This window comes from Clinocottus analis, unplaced genomic scaffold, assembly GCF_023055335.1.
Source record: "Clinocottus analis isolate CAN_PGR_092001 unplaced genomic scaffold, fCliAna1.0.p SCAF_4, whole genome shotgun sequence".
In the NCBI taxonomy this organism is placed as follows: domain Eukaryota; kingdom Metazoa; phylum Chordata; class Actinopteri; order Perciformes; family Cottidae; genus Clinocottus; species Clinocottus analis.
The window spans coordinates 19589237-19605466 of NW_027176153.1; the positions used below are offsets into that span (position 1 = coordinate 19589237).

General features: G+C 45.2%; 1 protein-coding gene across 3 annotated transcripts in view; it reads right to left on the bottom strand.

The window, feature by feature from the left end:
* scube3 (signal peptide, CUB domain, EGF-like 3) overlaps positions 1 to 16230 on the bottom strand; it is a 77464-nt gene that overhangs the window by 45876 nt on the left and 15358 nt on the right. For all 3 annotated transcript variants that reach the window (XM_068597474.1, XM_068597473.1, XM_068597475.1), the window contains 2 exons: positions 10159 to 10281; positions 6748 to 6873 (listed from right to left, as the gene is read on the bottom strand). In XM_068597474.1, the coding sequence (XP_068453575.1) occupies positions 6748 to 6873; positions 10159 to 10281 (249 nt within the window). The remainder of the gene's footprint in view (positions 1 to 6747; positions 6874 to 10158; positions 10282 to 16230) is intronic.

Genomic DNA, 16230 nt, shown 5'->3' on the forward strand with positions numbered 1-16230 from the left:
AAAGCTCTGTCCCTCACTACCGACCACACTGGAACACTATCCATCCCCTCTGCTCGATGCATCAATAATCTGCTGTATACACAGGACTTTTTTTTTTTTTTTTATTAAACCGTCATGCGAAACTAATTTACTGTCTATTTGTCCAGTCCGCGAAGGCCTCCAGATTAAGTTTCCTTTCTGGGGAATTCTCAGCCCGGCAGAGTTTGAAATTAAACTTCACTCTGTCCTTTTCTTTCTTCTTTTTCCCCCCACATCGAAACGCAGGGACATGTGGATTCACCTAATGCAAAAACACACACACGCACATATACACACACAGAGACACACAGACTGTGGCACCTGGCTGGACAGAAACCTCTGGGGTTGTTAAGTAGGTCAGTGGCAGGTAGCGCTCGTGACCTTCTGCCAAGTGCGCTGTCCGGCTCTCACATTCACATCAACCAAAGTGTCTCATTCCTCTGAAAACTGTGTGTCGTGTCAGTTGAGGTTGTTGAGACGAGCGTCCCCCTGCAGCCGCAGTGCGCTCATAGAAAATAAATAAAAAAAGAAATCCGTAAAGTTCACGGTTAAGACTTTATATCAGAAAAAAAAAGTAGTTGGACAGGCTTTCATTCAACTTTGTGGCTGCCTTGGTGTTGACCGCACGGTCTCATCTCCACATCATGAAAGTGGCAGCGAAGAGAAAGAAAGGACCTTTGAGCTGACGAAAAGCTGCCAACAGCCCACAGCTGCACCTTTACAGATAAAACTGTTCGCAGGTACAAAAAAAAAAAAGAAAGAAAAGCCAAACTCCACAACCCATACGGGAAAACATCGTAACGCACATAAATTCTCCCTCTCTTTCTCACACAAACAAACTCCACATGACATGAAAACGGCTACACAAATACAACAGTTCTCGGCGAATGCGTTAAAAAAAAAAGGCCCGTGAGGCCTCAGAAGGCCCGGGTGGGTGGGTGGGTGGGGGGGATTCTCTTTCCATACCTACGGCGCATCAATGAAGGTTTCATTTCCTGATACCTTCATCCCACCAAATGAGGCGTCGCCTGTCAGCAGATCTCTCCTGTTTAAATAGCTCCCATAATTGCCTGTGTTGTGTGCTGGGCAAGGCTGGCGTCCAAAGCAAATATTTCCAAGCGGAAAGGGGTTCTGGCACGGCCAGGAGAAGTGCTCGTGTTATTTGGTCTTAAATTCTTCTTCTTTTTTTTTTTTTCTTCTTCTTTAAAGTCTCTGGAGAAAACCGGGGGGAAAAGAAAAAAAAAATCCGTCTTAATCAAGTTAAAAGGGCTGCCTCACTTCTGAAAAATGAGACCGGTCCCTGCTCTATCCCCGCTTCACTCGAAGGAGACGAAGGGAAAAGGAGGGTTCAAACGCAGAGAGAGATTAAGAGATTGGTTGTGTTTGCGGAGGCCATGTCCGCTGGTTTCTCAGATAGCCTTGACTGTATATATAACATTTGGCCTTGCGCAAAGCTTTAGTCATGTAAACATGGCGGTTGCCTTTGCAGAAACTCCTGAACCCTTATTTTGGAGAAACACTCAACTCTTTTGCTCACTTTTTTTTTTTTTTTAAAGATTCAGCAACTTCGGGGGGCATTTATTGCTGACCCGGAGTGAAAAACTACCGCTGTCTGTCATCAAAGCCGTCCATGCATCCATCCCACTGCTTGGGATCAGACAGAACCGTCTCTGTGGTCCAGACAGACCAGAGACAAGGAGGTGAGGCGACGGACACTGGCCTCTTTGGGCATTTCGTTTACAGGAGTCGAAGAAGCACACACACTCTTTTTTTAATAAGGCAGAAAATTGGAGCCATGTGCAGCGACAGGCAGCAGAACAGCTGGCGGACTGCAGCAGCCGACCATCTCTCGCTCCGGTGGACGAACAGGCAGCCGGCTCCGTGTGAAGAGGGGCAGCGGTGGCACATACGCAGCAAGCTCCAATTAAAAAACGAGATCCCTCTCTTATTTTAAAACAGGATTACAGGATTTCCTCTTTTTTTTTCTCCTCGGGTCGCTTCTGAGGGTTTTCGAAAGACACACTCCGCATCTCGACAGTGAGCGAAGGCGCCGAGTTTGAACCCGGCCCGAGGAGGGGGGCAACCGAGTTCAATAGAGACGCTGAAAGTGGCTTTGTGTTTCGCAACACATCCCCCGCCTCGCTCCGACACACGCCCGCTGAGGTTTGCGTGGATTGATATGTTGCAGGAAGTGCCGATCTTTCATCTGCAGAACACACGCTCGCTCGAATGAAAAGACGCGTAAATCAAAACTGGAGGTTTGATTCATCGGGACACAGTACAGTATTGAGCTTTGAACAATTTATTAGTTCCAGCGCTTCCTGTCCGCCGTGTTCAATGCGACGGATCCACATCTGTTATGCAAACGTGATTTAAATCTCTGTTTACTGTCGTCTTTGTTGCACAGCAGGTAGGGATCAGTTTTATGCTATTACATAAAGAAAACTAATCCAGCTTTAATTGAACTCAGGCTTTTTTTCAACCATATTGTAAAATAAGCACATGCTTAGATTCCCCCCCCCCCTGCCAATTTCTGACTGAGTTCTGAGCTGAGATCATGCTAAAAGGCCTTTTCTACGCTCCTTCAAAACCAGTCTGGAAGTATTTTAAAAACAAAAGCCCAGGATAACTGTTTGGGTGGACAGCTTTATGCCAAGGAGAGGAGAGGCCCGGCTCTGACGGCTACATCCCTAAGCCCAATCTCAGGCTTGAGTTTCCCCCAAAGCCCTGCCAGTGGGCTCAGCTGGAATTGTTCATTTCATGGTGGATGGGACCGAACAATCCTGAGAGAAGAGAGTGTGTGTGTGTGTGTGTGTTTGTGTGTGTGTCTGTCGATATACTCTTCAGGAGCTAACGCACCAATCTCAAACCCGTCCTTTAATTCATCACACCGAGCTCTTCTCTTCTGAGCTGTGGAGCGACCTCTCTTGTCCAAACTCAATCTGTGCATGTCACAACAATCAGAGTGACGACTAACCGGGGAGCATTTGCATCGGCAGACGTGATGAGGAGGGTCGGCGCTCAGCTGCGAGCGGCGTCTCTCCTCTCCCGAACTCCTCTGGGTGTGATGATGGGGCGCCGGGTTATTCACATCAGCGCTTGCCTCGAACTCAATCCCATCCCACACATTCAGGAGACCGAGAATCAAACGTTTTGAAGTAAAGGGCCGAGGACGTGACCATCGCCGCCTCTGAAGAAGAGTAGCCAGCGCAGTTAAAAGGAATGCATTTAGGAGCGCAGCAAACGGCTGTGGAGCAAATCAGCGTGACGCTCTTTGATGACTACTTTCTTTTCTCCCCCCCCCCCCCCTCTCCACCCCACCTACCTCACCCGCCATCGAGGACCGGGTCAATAATACATCACTCTGAAACCTCCTGTTTGATTAGTCAACCTCGCAACGTGATCCCCAAAGGATTACAAGAGCTGGGGCACGGGGCCTCGGCCAGGCGGTGACTCCAGAGACTTTTTGTGGGAGATGACAGATGAATCCTTTCAGTCGAAAAAGATCGAGGGACAGTCTCAAAAAAAAACAACAAATTAGCAGAAACACCAAACGGTGTTAACTGACGTGACTGTTAACTGACATGACCGCTCACCGCGGTTCTTCAAAAGCCCGCTTCAAAAGCCGTGTATATACTTTGGTGTTATATAGATCATGTTGCGTCTTTGGGGAAGGTTGAAGTAAAAAGGCATTCATTTCCCTATAGATTGCACGGGGAATTGAGCACTACTGAATCAATACAAACCAAATCAGTGTTGGTCAATAGAAGTCCAAAATCTGTTTCACGGGGGGCAACACGGACAAGACTTACAGAGCAGAGCGCCATGAATACGAGTAAACACGCAATGATGAAAGCGTCTCCTTTACAGCACGGTGGCTCGCTGTCAAACATCTGTCCATTTCATTCATCCTCTGCTTTTGATTCGCCCCACAGTGAGTCACACTCGCTGCATGCGATTGTGGCATTTCCACTTCATGGCAGCGTAAGAAAACATCTTCTTTTGTGCCGCTTAGCTCCAGATTGAGGTGAAAATGTTGTGATTTGTGGTTTGCGGAGGAAGGGAGTGTTTGCGCAGATGCTGGCGATATTAAGCTACTTGAGAGAGAGTTCAACGAAGTAGCAATGATAAGAGGGTGTGTTTGGGTTTCTGGAGGACCTCAACCAAAACACGTAGGTCATAAATGTGGGGACGGTGGTGCTACAGTGGGGAGCTAATAGCCTTCCTGCATCTGGTTTTCATTCTAAAGAGGATGTGTGTTTTGGATTAAATTGACATTGATTCCTCTGTTTTTCCTAAGACTCGGAAAAAAAAAAATCCTTTTACAGCCTGGGCATGAAAGAAGCGTGGTGATTAAATACCATCTCGGCTTATACCTCCGCGAGATAATAGTCGTGACAGTTATAGAAGATGTAATCAAGTTCTTATATGCTCCGCTTCCTCTCCTCCTGTGTGTTTTCTGAGAGGGTACAATAGCTCCCTGTGAGGTGAATTATGCAGTGAGTGACATCTCACTCCGCACAGACAGGAGCAGTGTGCTGTGATATTGCATTGCTTCCACCTTGCTGACTTCCTGACATCTTTGTGGGATTTAGGGCAGTCGGAGGAAAAAAATAAAACAGGGCACCCCGGGCGAGGCGGCGTTCTGCTTCACGCTCCGCCGCCTTCTGCCACCGCCCAATGTCATTATGCTGCCAACACGTCCAATTACAAGCGGCGGTGCGGCGCGTGCCGCGGCGAGCAAACAAAGAAGACATCGACAGGGATGAGCGTGCTTTGGCCTAACTCGTGTCCCTGAGCTGACACACACACACAGACATTTGTGCCTACTGGCTGAAGAATAGCGGACAGCTGAGAACAAGACGTTACGGACATCGCCGAGAGTTTATGCGATGATGTAACCGTGAATTCACTTGAGCTTTTTGGAGAAACAACATGGGGGCACCTGAAAGATCTCAGACTGCAAAACTGAACTTTTGAGGATCAGGTGAATGTCTCTTTTCTCTGCAGCCTCAGGCACATCTGGTCTATACGGGTTCTTGGGGTCTGACCTCGTCTGGGAACCAGCTGCTTGGGCTCTCCACTCCAGGGCCAAGGGGACTAATCTTCTCTCCAAGGGGCCAAAAAGGAGCTTAAACCTGGAAGAGGAAGCTGGGGCCTTAAACATGAAACCCTGGCTATACCTCTTCCTCTCCTCTCTTGTGTTTGTGCAGAGGATTATTGCCTTTAGCAGAGCAGAGCGGGGGCATTAGAAGGAGTTAAATTCTTGAGAAAAGATGTCTTTGGAGTCCTTTCAGGTCTCAAGGCATGAGTTGGATTTGTACTTGACAGCTACATACGCGTACACCATGTGTCCGCCCTGTTTGCATTAAAAAAAAACACATCCAGTCATTTAATAATTAACTGAATCGATGTCTTCACAGGAATATGAGAGAATTTCTGCCTCCCTTTGCGTACAGGTCTGCAGGAAGAAAATAAATCTATTGCGTTTGTTTCACTATGAAAATTGATATCAAAAAAGGTATCAAAGGATGCAACTCCGTTTGATGCAACAGCAGCGGCCACAACCAAATATTGCAACTACGCAGCTGCACGTCAAGGCACGGCAAAAGGATTCACGCACAACTGAAAACCGTTGCTGAACGGCTTGGAGAATAGTGCCGCTTTATTTACACTGTAGATACGAGAGGAATACAGTAAGAGCGAGAGAAAGAGAGAATCTGAGACATGAGAGCGTCAACAAGTCAGAGCGTGTTTATTATCGATCAAAAAGACTTTTTTTTTTGTTCCGCTCCGCTTTAATCCCAGCATTGAGCGCCGTCAATCCAGTAAACTGATACGAGTGAGTTGCCTCGTGTGCCCACATGTAAAAGTGAATCACTTTTAAGTGCTGATCCTTTTTTTTCCTGTCATCGCTTCACCTGAATGTGAAATCCAATGGAGCAAGTTGCTTGACAAAAACAGCAGCTATATGAGGGTGAGCCGGCTTTCAAAAAAATCAAGTTTCAGTAAATGCCGAGGTTGTTACCCAGAGAGAGGTGATTTCTGAGGAGCAGCGGGGTCTGACTTTCACAACAAAACAAAGGAATGCCGGGTGGGTGGATGGGGGAGAAGCATCCAGACAGAAAGATAGCAAGGAGGGGGGGAGACTGTAGGGGGGGTTGATGTCTATGTTTAGTAGCTCCCAGCAGGCGGAAGATGAGTCCCCCGCCCCTTCCCCACCTCCTCCCTTCATTTCGTAACCTTTTAAGCATAATACATTCTCTAAGAGGTTAATATGAATGGCACACTGGTGAAATATTAAACCATGGGAAAGTACGGCTGGCTGACGACTCACTCGGAGCGCTCGGCTCAGGGTCAAGCTCTTCATAAATTCACCACTTTTTTTTTTCTTTTGTGAAAAAACACATTTGGAGACTACCTGCCATGTGAAATGAGGAAAGAGCTCCAATCTATAATGCCGCAGTCTAATAAGAGCTCAATTCAGCACAAAAACATATATTACCATTTGTGATGTGACATTATGAATGCAGGGAATTGCAACCACATGGCTTCTGTCAAGCCGAGTGTGAAATATGACATGATTTCCTGACACAAAAGCCCCTTATATAACACTGTTTTTTCTGCATAATTAAATCGGCTGCCGGCAAATGTACGTAAAACCATTAGTTGAGCACACACACGGTGTTAAGTGCACACACACGCGCACACACACACACACACACTCACCGAGACAATTGTGCCCGTCGTGTGCCAAGCGGAAGCCATCATAGCATGTGCACCTGTAATTTCCTGGGATGTTGATGCACTCGTGGACGCAGCCGCCGTTGTATTCGGTCGCACACTCGTCGACATCTGCGGAGAGAAGAGACACGAGGATGTGAGAGCAGGTCCTTCAGAACTTTAACCAGAGGTCAGGGGTCAGGACGTAGGAAGTAGGAGAAGCATAAAGGAACCGTTAAGATACTTGCATTTCTTCAGCAGAGAGTTAGACGAGAAGATCAATACCACTCTCATATGTGTCTGTTAAATGTAAAGCTGCAGCCCGTTAGCTTAGCATTAACATATTAAGTTCTCACTTAAAAAATATATTCGCATGCGCATGAATATCTGCAAGGAAGCAAATTAAATATAGTCCGATGAAATCAGAGTGCAGTTAGGACATTTGGGGCCACGCATTCAATTAAAATGATCATCTCTACTTTCACAAGAGCTCTTATGGGGTAAAGCTAGGAAGCGACAGCTGTGGCAATCACTTAGTTCACCTGTTGCTGACGTCACCTGGGTATACGCCAGAGCTTCGCTGATGTTGTGTTTTTAAACCCCTCGGACTGATTGTCAAGATGTTCTGCCATGTATATTTAATAATTAAAAAAAACTTTACTTTTGTACAAACAAAGCCTCTGAAACTGCGTTTTCTGCAGAATGGGCCACTAAAAGCTTCCAACCGAGACCCTGAGAAAGAAGTCAGTTGGGACAATCTGTAGCTACGTATAAGGAAATGTCTATTTATACATGTAAAAAAAAAAGTTACACAAAATTGAGTTGCTGATGTTCGTCCCCATAAACAAATCTCCATCCAGTAATATTGACATTATTGACGTTGGCCTGGCTAATAAAAGGCTAAAATCCATCAGTCCGAGCCTCTCAAACCAAAGACATGTGACACGTGAACAAGAGCGGCGGCCGGAAGATAAAGAGAGACTGCGGATTGGCATGACATCCTGAGAGGAGTTGTCTGTTACGGTTATGATGACGGTCGAGGGGGCCCGTACTGAGGAGACCCGGACGAGGTGGACTGGGAACACGACGCTCTTCCAGTCAGCACTTACTGGCCCATTTAGGGCCGATGATGGCGGTCGCTCAGCTCCTCTGTGAGGCCGTCTCACTCTGGGCTTAATTCTACTTGACAGCAGTCGGGGTAGCGCTGAAACAAGGAAACGCTCTCCCGCTACCAGCTTCTGCACTTCCCACGCGGCTCTGTCATTCCACCGATCACAGCACTCAATCAGCCATCACTTTCATACTCCTCTCCAAACCTGAAAATGCCCACCCGCATGTGAACAATGGGAGTTTTTTCCAAATTGCTTTGAAGTTGTGTTCATCCAGCACTCGTCAACTGCAAACTTTTGTCTCTTTACGATCCAAAAAACAGCTTACAGATTTCTCTTTTAGAAAAGTGTATTTATGTAAAACAGGACACTGTGCTGAGGCTTCAGGTTGCAGCAGACTTTAGAGAGAAAGACGAAGTCCTGGACTTCTATGTTACGATAAAGAATAAAGTTTGGAGGGGGAGGGGGGCGTCATTGGAGTCCATTGTCATATTTTGTCCACTGAGGATGCTCAGAATACCTTAAAAATACCTTCATTTAATTATTAATTAAAGGAGATAACATTATCAACAGAATATAAAAACGCTTTAGTATTGACATTATGTCAAAGACGTCTCTGTATCGTGTTGCAGAGATCTCTACTGAACGTTGCATGCTAACCAGCTAACCCGTCCCTTCTCCCTTGACTGCTTTTACCCAGAGAGGCGGTAGTGAGTCACTCACGAGCACTGGGATGAGGAAGAAGAGCTGCCCCCCTACCCCCGCGGGTTTGCCAGGTGGAGGTGGAAGTTTGTTTATTGGATTCAATATAAACTGGCAGAGAGAAGAATTTTTGTTTGGTTGGCAGACTACCTCGCCGGGAGGCGAGCTGGCAGCATCTCTGGGAAACGGCCCCTTCAGTTAGCGGCTGTGGCCGCTGATCCCAGACCGCCAACTTTCTGTCGCTGCCGTTTTTTTCATCAGTGCTGCCCACTGGCAAGTACACTGAGGGGCCCGCTGTCACCCGCCGGGCCCACGGGTTATCAAAGCACACACGGACAAACCCCATGGTTAATGGCACAGTAGTATTTTTTGTTTGCATCCCTTCGTAGCTCAATCCTCGGAAAAAACACAAACAGGGAAGCTTGGAGGATGCCGACATCAGCGTGGTGACTGGTCCCCCATCACTCATACTGAAAGCACATCAGGAAGGGGTGATAAACTGTCCAGCACGAACAGGAGGAACACTTACAGTGAGCAAAACCTGTTTGGACGTCCACATTGGCACCTGCCTTTTGTTTGAAGACATTTGGAAAGTGAACCCTGTCGTTTAACAGCGTCATTGTGGCCCCTGAAGATAAAACCATGAGTTTCAACTCACACCCGTAAAACTCAGCTGCTGCTACAGGTCATATTCTATGACTCAAGCTAAAAATCTAACTTGCTGCTCTTTTTTAACACAAGTAGGCGTCGTTGCAGTGCTCCATTCAACAGGCGGGCAGACGAGATGCTCTTCAGGTGTTACTGAAACCTTTTGTCATATTTCTTCACTTTTTTTAAATTGGACATCACAAGTATATCGGCGTCGAGGAACGATCACCTGACCTTCAGTTCAGTGGAAACCCAACCTCGCACAGATTTATACAATAGATTCAATAAAGCAAACTTGTATGACCTACAGGAAGCAGGCCACGAAAAACACTCATGTCAAGTAAATGAAAGAATAATAATAATTAGCATGAAAAAAATGACATTGTGAAATATGGTTTTGTAATAATACTAAAAAAAAAATGGTGGAATATAATGATCCGGAGGCTTTGCGGCACATTGGGGAAAGTCTAAAAAAAACAACAGACAGTGTATGAGGCCTGTCTCTGGCTGTGGAAACATCCCCGACTGCTTGGCAGGGCCCCTGACTGCCGTTTCAGCCACTATCTTAATTCTCTCCTCCAACATGTGTAGGAAATTTACTGCTTCATTTCATCTTGTCACAAAGGAGCACTCTGCACCTGGCTTTCCCCTTCCTCCCTCCGTCCGCCGCTCTCTCTCTTTTCTCTTCCTCTCCCTCCCTCGTCTCTCCTCCCTCTTCAGGAGAGTCTTAAAGCTAATGAGTTATGTTGAGTGAGACAGAAGGTCTTATCAAGCCTGGCGCTGGCCCAGGAGGCTTACGTTCAGATGGATGAGGCGAATCAACATGAGAAAAGTTCCTTTTACTTCGACGTACAGTCAAAAAGTCCTCCCTGTGCTCCGACAGAGGGGAGAGCAGACGCTCGTGCCTCGGAAAACCGCAGCTGGAAAATGAGCAGATTAATCCGTTAAAAACGGTTACCTTCACAATGTTTGCCGTCCCCTTTATAGCCCGACTTGCAGATACATTTGTATGACTTCGGGGTGTTCTGGCAGATGGCGTCGATGCTGCAGTTGTCAAGCGCCTCTGCGCACTCGTCCACATCTAGGAAGGAGGAGAGAGAGAGAGGGAGAAGGAGGGGGGGGGGGGGGGGTTAGTGGATGAAGCTGAAAAACATTCTCGGCGAAGGCGACAAAAGCAAATAATTGATTGCACTCCATTTCACCCACTTGGAGTAGAAGACCAAATGCAGAAAACGGGGGAACGATAAGACAAATATTCCCGTAATTGTGAGGTTAAGCCTGGCTAAATTTGTACCATTTTCATGAACATTTGTTGCAAAATCAGGAACACAAACACTTGATTTTGCTGCAGTGACCTTTAACAGAGCAACTGGACCTTTGCCTTTGGAAAAAAAAAAGCCTTGTGACATTTTGAAAAAAGGAACCTAATAAAAGCCTGAATAAGAAAAATAAATGGATCAGAGCAATGAAGATGCAAACTATAAACTGCAACACCCCAATATCTATAATAAAAATGTCATCATTATTATAAAGCAGTAAAGTTTGACAGGTATTTAATCAAAAATCCATCCAAACTGACACACATGATGGCAATCCCTCTAAAAACAAACATTAGCCTTAATGGGGATGAAAACATACGTTTGATTTTTTTTTTAAAAAGTGGGATGTTCCAGCCCGATCTAATGGACCACGTTCATGCTCGACTAGTTCTCATAGCCGTGAGTTACAGATAATGGGGAGACATAAAATAGCTCTCTTTCTCTCCCTCTCCCTCTCTCTCTCTCTCTCTCTCTCTCTCTCTCTCTCCAATATATATATTTTAAAGGTAACTGTTGTGTTGAGTTTGAATTCCAAAAAGAGAGAATGTGAAAAGATAAGAATAGAAATGGATTAAACCAGGAGCATGATCAGGTTTGCCTCATGGAGCCCCTAATCCCACCAAATCCCAGTTAACTAGCCCAGGTGTTTAGGATTACCCCCTGCACACAGGGGAAGGGCAGCTTAACAAGGTTTACATAGCTTCCAATATCCACTCTTATCACAAGCCCTGTGCAGGAGCCGGCTGATCCCACTGGGAAATGACCTGCAACCTAAACCCCCTGAGCTTAGCATATTGCCTCTATCTGCCTATTCCTGGAGGTCGTGACAGTCTGCTGTGGAGAATGGGACGGGGACGGTGACGCCGCAGAATGCACAACACTTTTTTAAATCCGTGTCACAATGCTGAACGTAAAATAAATAGCCATTACGAGGGGGTTTCAACACCTTGTTGCTGCAGAGGAGGTCGGATTTGGTACTTTTGCACGTATGACATTGCCCTGAAAAGGTTGTGCAGAGGTTACCGGGGAACTTGGCGATTGTGTGGGCAGAGGCGGACTTTTCAATGCGACCTTTTGGGATTGGAACTCGGCCGTCTCCACTCGATGCATGAATGAGACCTGCGTGATCGGGTATTGATCGGCTATGAGAAGCGGCTGTAATCGGTCCATCTACGAGCCCTTCCTCTTTTTATTGAGGGACATAGCTACTGACAAAGCTCTGCTTACTCAGCAATTGACATATTTTTCGTTAAATTCTTCACAAAATAAAAGTTGCGTTATTGTGTGAGCTTTTATTTTGAAGAGGTAAAAGAGCAACTCAAGTGGAGAGACAGAGAGACAGAGAGAGAGAAAGAGAGAGAGAGAGACTCTCCCATGATGATGATGATGATGCCAGGCCTGCGTTTGATGCACTGTCAAGAAGGCTGGTCTTTTTTTTCTTCTTCTTTCTAAAGGATTTATTAATGCCTCCTATTCCAGATTTCAGATTACGGGATCATCAAAATGCTCACAATTCAACTCGAGGGCGACATATAAATATACGTTTCAATCCATCCAGTAGTTGTCGGAAAACATTTCACGAAGAGAATCACATTTCAATTTGCTGGCGGCTCTAGAGGAAAAGTCAAAAGAGATCACCAAAATCCGTGTAGGATTAATCCCCCGGGGGGAAATATTTGCACAAAATGTCATCCTAATCCAACAGTTCAATTATTTAGTCTGGACCAAAGTGGCGGAAAGCCCGACGTTACCATCCTGAGAAAGGAGTCAAAATGACGTGTTGAACATCTGCTTTTCGTCACCTGATACAAAACGTTGAGCGTGAACATTGAAATATCCAAACACAGTGAGGCTTCATTCCCCTCCATTTGTATCGTTCTTGTAAAGATTTATCAGATGTTGTGTGCTTGTACAGTGTTTACAATCAGGAATACAGCACCTGAGACAGTTGTGGCTCCTCTTTTGTCAAGTTTCCACAGAGCCGTGTCGTGATGCAAGAGCTCCTCCAGCCCTGCATTGATTTATATTATGTGAGAACAATATAGATTGTCCTTAAAGAGCTTTCCTCTACACAGACTGTCGACCGGGATAAGAGAAGGGGAGGCCGTGTGAGGATGTGTTTTTTTCAACAGAGGAGGCATTAATCACAACAAAATATCTGTCTCATTGTCAGGTTTCCTGGTGCCAAGTCTCTGTAGTAATTAATATTCATTATGACAGAATCTCTCAAAGAATCACTCTTTTCATCTCGTTATTAATGTTCCCATCTGGAACATCAGCTCTCTTTATCTCACCAGTGTGCAAGGTTGCCAACGCTCACTTACTTTGAGAAGTACACACACACACACACACACACACACACACATACCCCGACACTTCCATGCTTACACAGACCTGCACCATATCCAGCTTTCTGTCAAGTGACAACAACAAAATTTACATCCAAAACATCATCATGTCCACCAGGAGATGATGTATTCAGTTGAGTGTGTGTGTGTGTGTGTGTTTCTCTGTGTCCGTCTACAGTGCGTCTCTCTCATTCGGCTTCTTTCTGCTCGTTCATGACGATGCTCGTGGACCTCAGGTGGTTGCCGGGATTCACATGTTTGAAAACATTTTATTGATCGACTATTTTATCCAGTCATTGATTCGCTGACCTCTCACGACCCTCGGCTGGCCAGTGGTGTTCAACAGCTGCTTCCGCTGCGAATCACAAAATGTTCCTCTCTTGATGTGCACGCCTTTGTGAGACAATTGCATATATGTATGAACTCATGTATAAATATCGCTAAGCAAATGAAAAACTGAATAACTGAATAGTTTACATTATATTAAGGTTTAAAGTTCAACAAAGTGACAAGGTCACACCTTTACTGAGTGCACTTTTCTAGTTGCTTCAGGCCATTGTTGAGTGCAAAAGAATATTGGCCAGTATATAAATACCTCTAATATTATGCAACCGCTATCTAATGATGTGTTTATATGGTGATATTTGTGAAGTTTAGGACAATGATCAAGAGCAGCTTCTTTATAGAAGTAAAACAGCATCTATAGTTGGTAACACCACCTAAAGTATGTCACCAACTGTGCAAAAGCTGCTCCTATCTATAAAAGAGTGGCCAATATGCACAGCTTTGTGCACGTATGACTTGTACCGTTTACCTTTGGTGGCTCAGTACACTAACAGCACCAGCTCACACGGATCTTAACCGTGAATTGGAACATTGGAGAAATAACCTTCTGTGAAAACTGTTTCGTCTACAGTGAAAAAACCCGAGATCTGGAAATCAACCGGAGACACAATGAGACAAGCAATTTGTGAGTCCCACATTCCCATTGCCTTCGGTGTGAGCTGCACAAAATGAAATAAAAACAAATTAAGAAATCCTGGACCACGAACAACAATAGCCTTGTGTCCGTCAAAGCATTGTTTAAAAAAGATCTTAACTGGGAGTGCTCCAACAGACACATGGACGACAAAGGATAATTGTGCCGGTCTTGTTGGAATCCCATCATGTCTTTGCCGTGGAAAATAAACATGTCAGAATCAATACATTCTTTGTATACCCTTCTGTTCAGTCCACAGGACGCTCCTCTTGAATGCTGGAGGAAAAAAAAACATGCAGCGTGCTCAGTAATGCTGCCTCGGTAATTGACTCATGCACCGAGATGAAAAGATTCATTCTTTTGTGTTGATGAATCAAAGTTATTGGGAACAAGTTAAGGCAGCGGAGGATGAAGCCGGCGCTTTGAGACGAAGGATGAATAAACAAAGTCAAAACAACAAAAGCCAAAGGAGAAAGAGATGTTGGGCAACGCTGAGATGTTTAAACAGTTCCCACCGGGGAATGTGTCATTTTGAATATTGCTGCTGTTGCAGCAGCTCTCCTCCGGTTCATGCACTTGAGCACATTAAAGCCACAAATAGCTTGAGTCTGAGAATGTCAATGGGTTTAAACACAGAGTTCTGAATGCAATGATTTTTGTGGGACGAAAACAAGTCGCACAATGAGGAAAGCGTTGTTTTCTCTCCCCTGAAACGGACTCATGCTCTATCGTGTGCTCGATAAAACTTTAAACTTTTGCCGTACGTCTGACTCCCGAATCCCTAAATGCATCATTACATGTTCTTCTTGACCCAGCAGAGCGGACTTTTACACAGTTATTGGAGGGGTTATAAATATCCTATGAATAAGACGTCGTGCTAATTTGCGAGATGAAACTTTCAAATGTCCGCTGAGATAGTTATTAGGAAAGTTACTCTGAAAAGCCATGAGGACATTTCTTCTAAAGTAGTCCCTTCAGAGCTGCCGACTAAGGGCTGCTGGCCGTGGAGGTGAGACCCTGTCAGAGGTGCTTTTCCTCCCTGATTTATGAGACGGCCATGGGATAAGCAGTGTATTTAGCTGGGCCGGCTCAAGGGGGTGTTAGCAGAAATAAAACTCGGAGGGCAGAGCGCGAGTGTGTGGGAGAACTGTAGGGCCGAAGGCGTGTAGTTCAAACATAGGGTAATGTTTACTTTGAGTGTTGAGACCCTCTGTGTTTGCTTTTTCCCCAAATCTGCCCCCCCCCCCCCACCTCCCCTCACACACACACACACACACACTCCCCCCTCTCCAACCCATCACCTTTCCTTTAGAGACAGAAATAGACCAAGTGTAGCTGGGACACCCTTAAGGTGTAGTTTTACTCCCACTGACGCCAGAAAAACTTAAATAATAGTCCCCCCCAAAAAAATATGGAGTAAGTGATGCATTCAGGCGCGTTTCCCCCTGACAGAACGGTTGGGTGCAACATTTGAACAGTTGCGGTTTCGCTTTCGACACAAAACATTCCTCGCTTGACAAAAGCATTTTCAGACGAAATCCGTCATTTCTATGAGCTCCTTTCTTGCGGCGGAGGAGGAAGGGTGCTGGGTTCAAGTCCATAAAAAGGTGTTCCTCGGATCACAGCGTTTGTCGTACTGCGCATAATTACAAAGGAACAAGTATTGTAATTACCGTCTCAGAACCACACTTACACTATACTTAGGGTTGTGGTTGTGCAGGATGGGGTTAGGGTCAGGATAATTACATTAGGTACCGAGCAGCAGAGAGAACACTTAAAAAGACCCTCGAGACATGTTTTAACACAACAAATAGACTCTGCATTAAATCATTTACATTAGATTTTTTTGTTTCCACAAACAAAATAAACATGTCATTATGGAGGTTTCAAGCTGAAATGCCAAACTTTCGCTGGGTCCAACTTTCAATTAATGACCTTGTTTAAAAGTTTTTAAATGTACTTCTACTCCTTCACCCGCATCGGAAAATCCAGGAATCTATGAATATGCAAATATTGTTTTGTTCGTTTCCAAAGTTTAGCCAACGGGCACAGGACGCCTCGTCTCCTACTTCACCGGAAAGTCGATCCTCGACTCGACTGGCTTCCTAACTTGTTGAGATTTCACAACATTGTGCTCGTGTGTTCACATCCTGAAGATTGAAGCGAGCGCAGAGACGTCTTCCTTCGGCAGATGGAGGGACATTAAAATGAGCTCATTTATACCAATAATGTGGCCACATGTGAGGAGACAAAATATCTAAACTGCTATTTTGTTTTATTAATGTAGTATATTAAGCACAGTACATTAATATTAGCATACTGAATGCATCTACATGCCTTATATATATATATATATATATATATATATATATATATATATATAT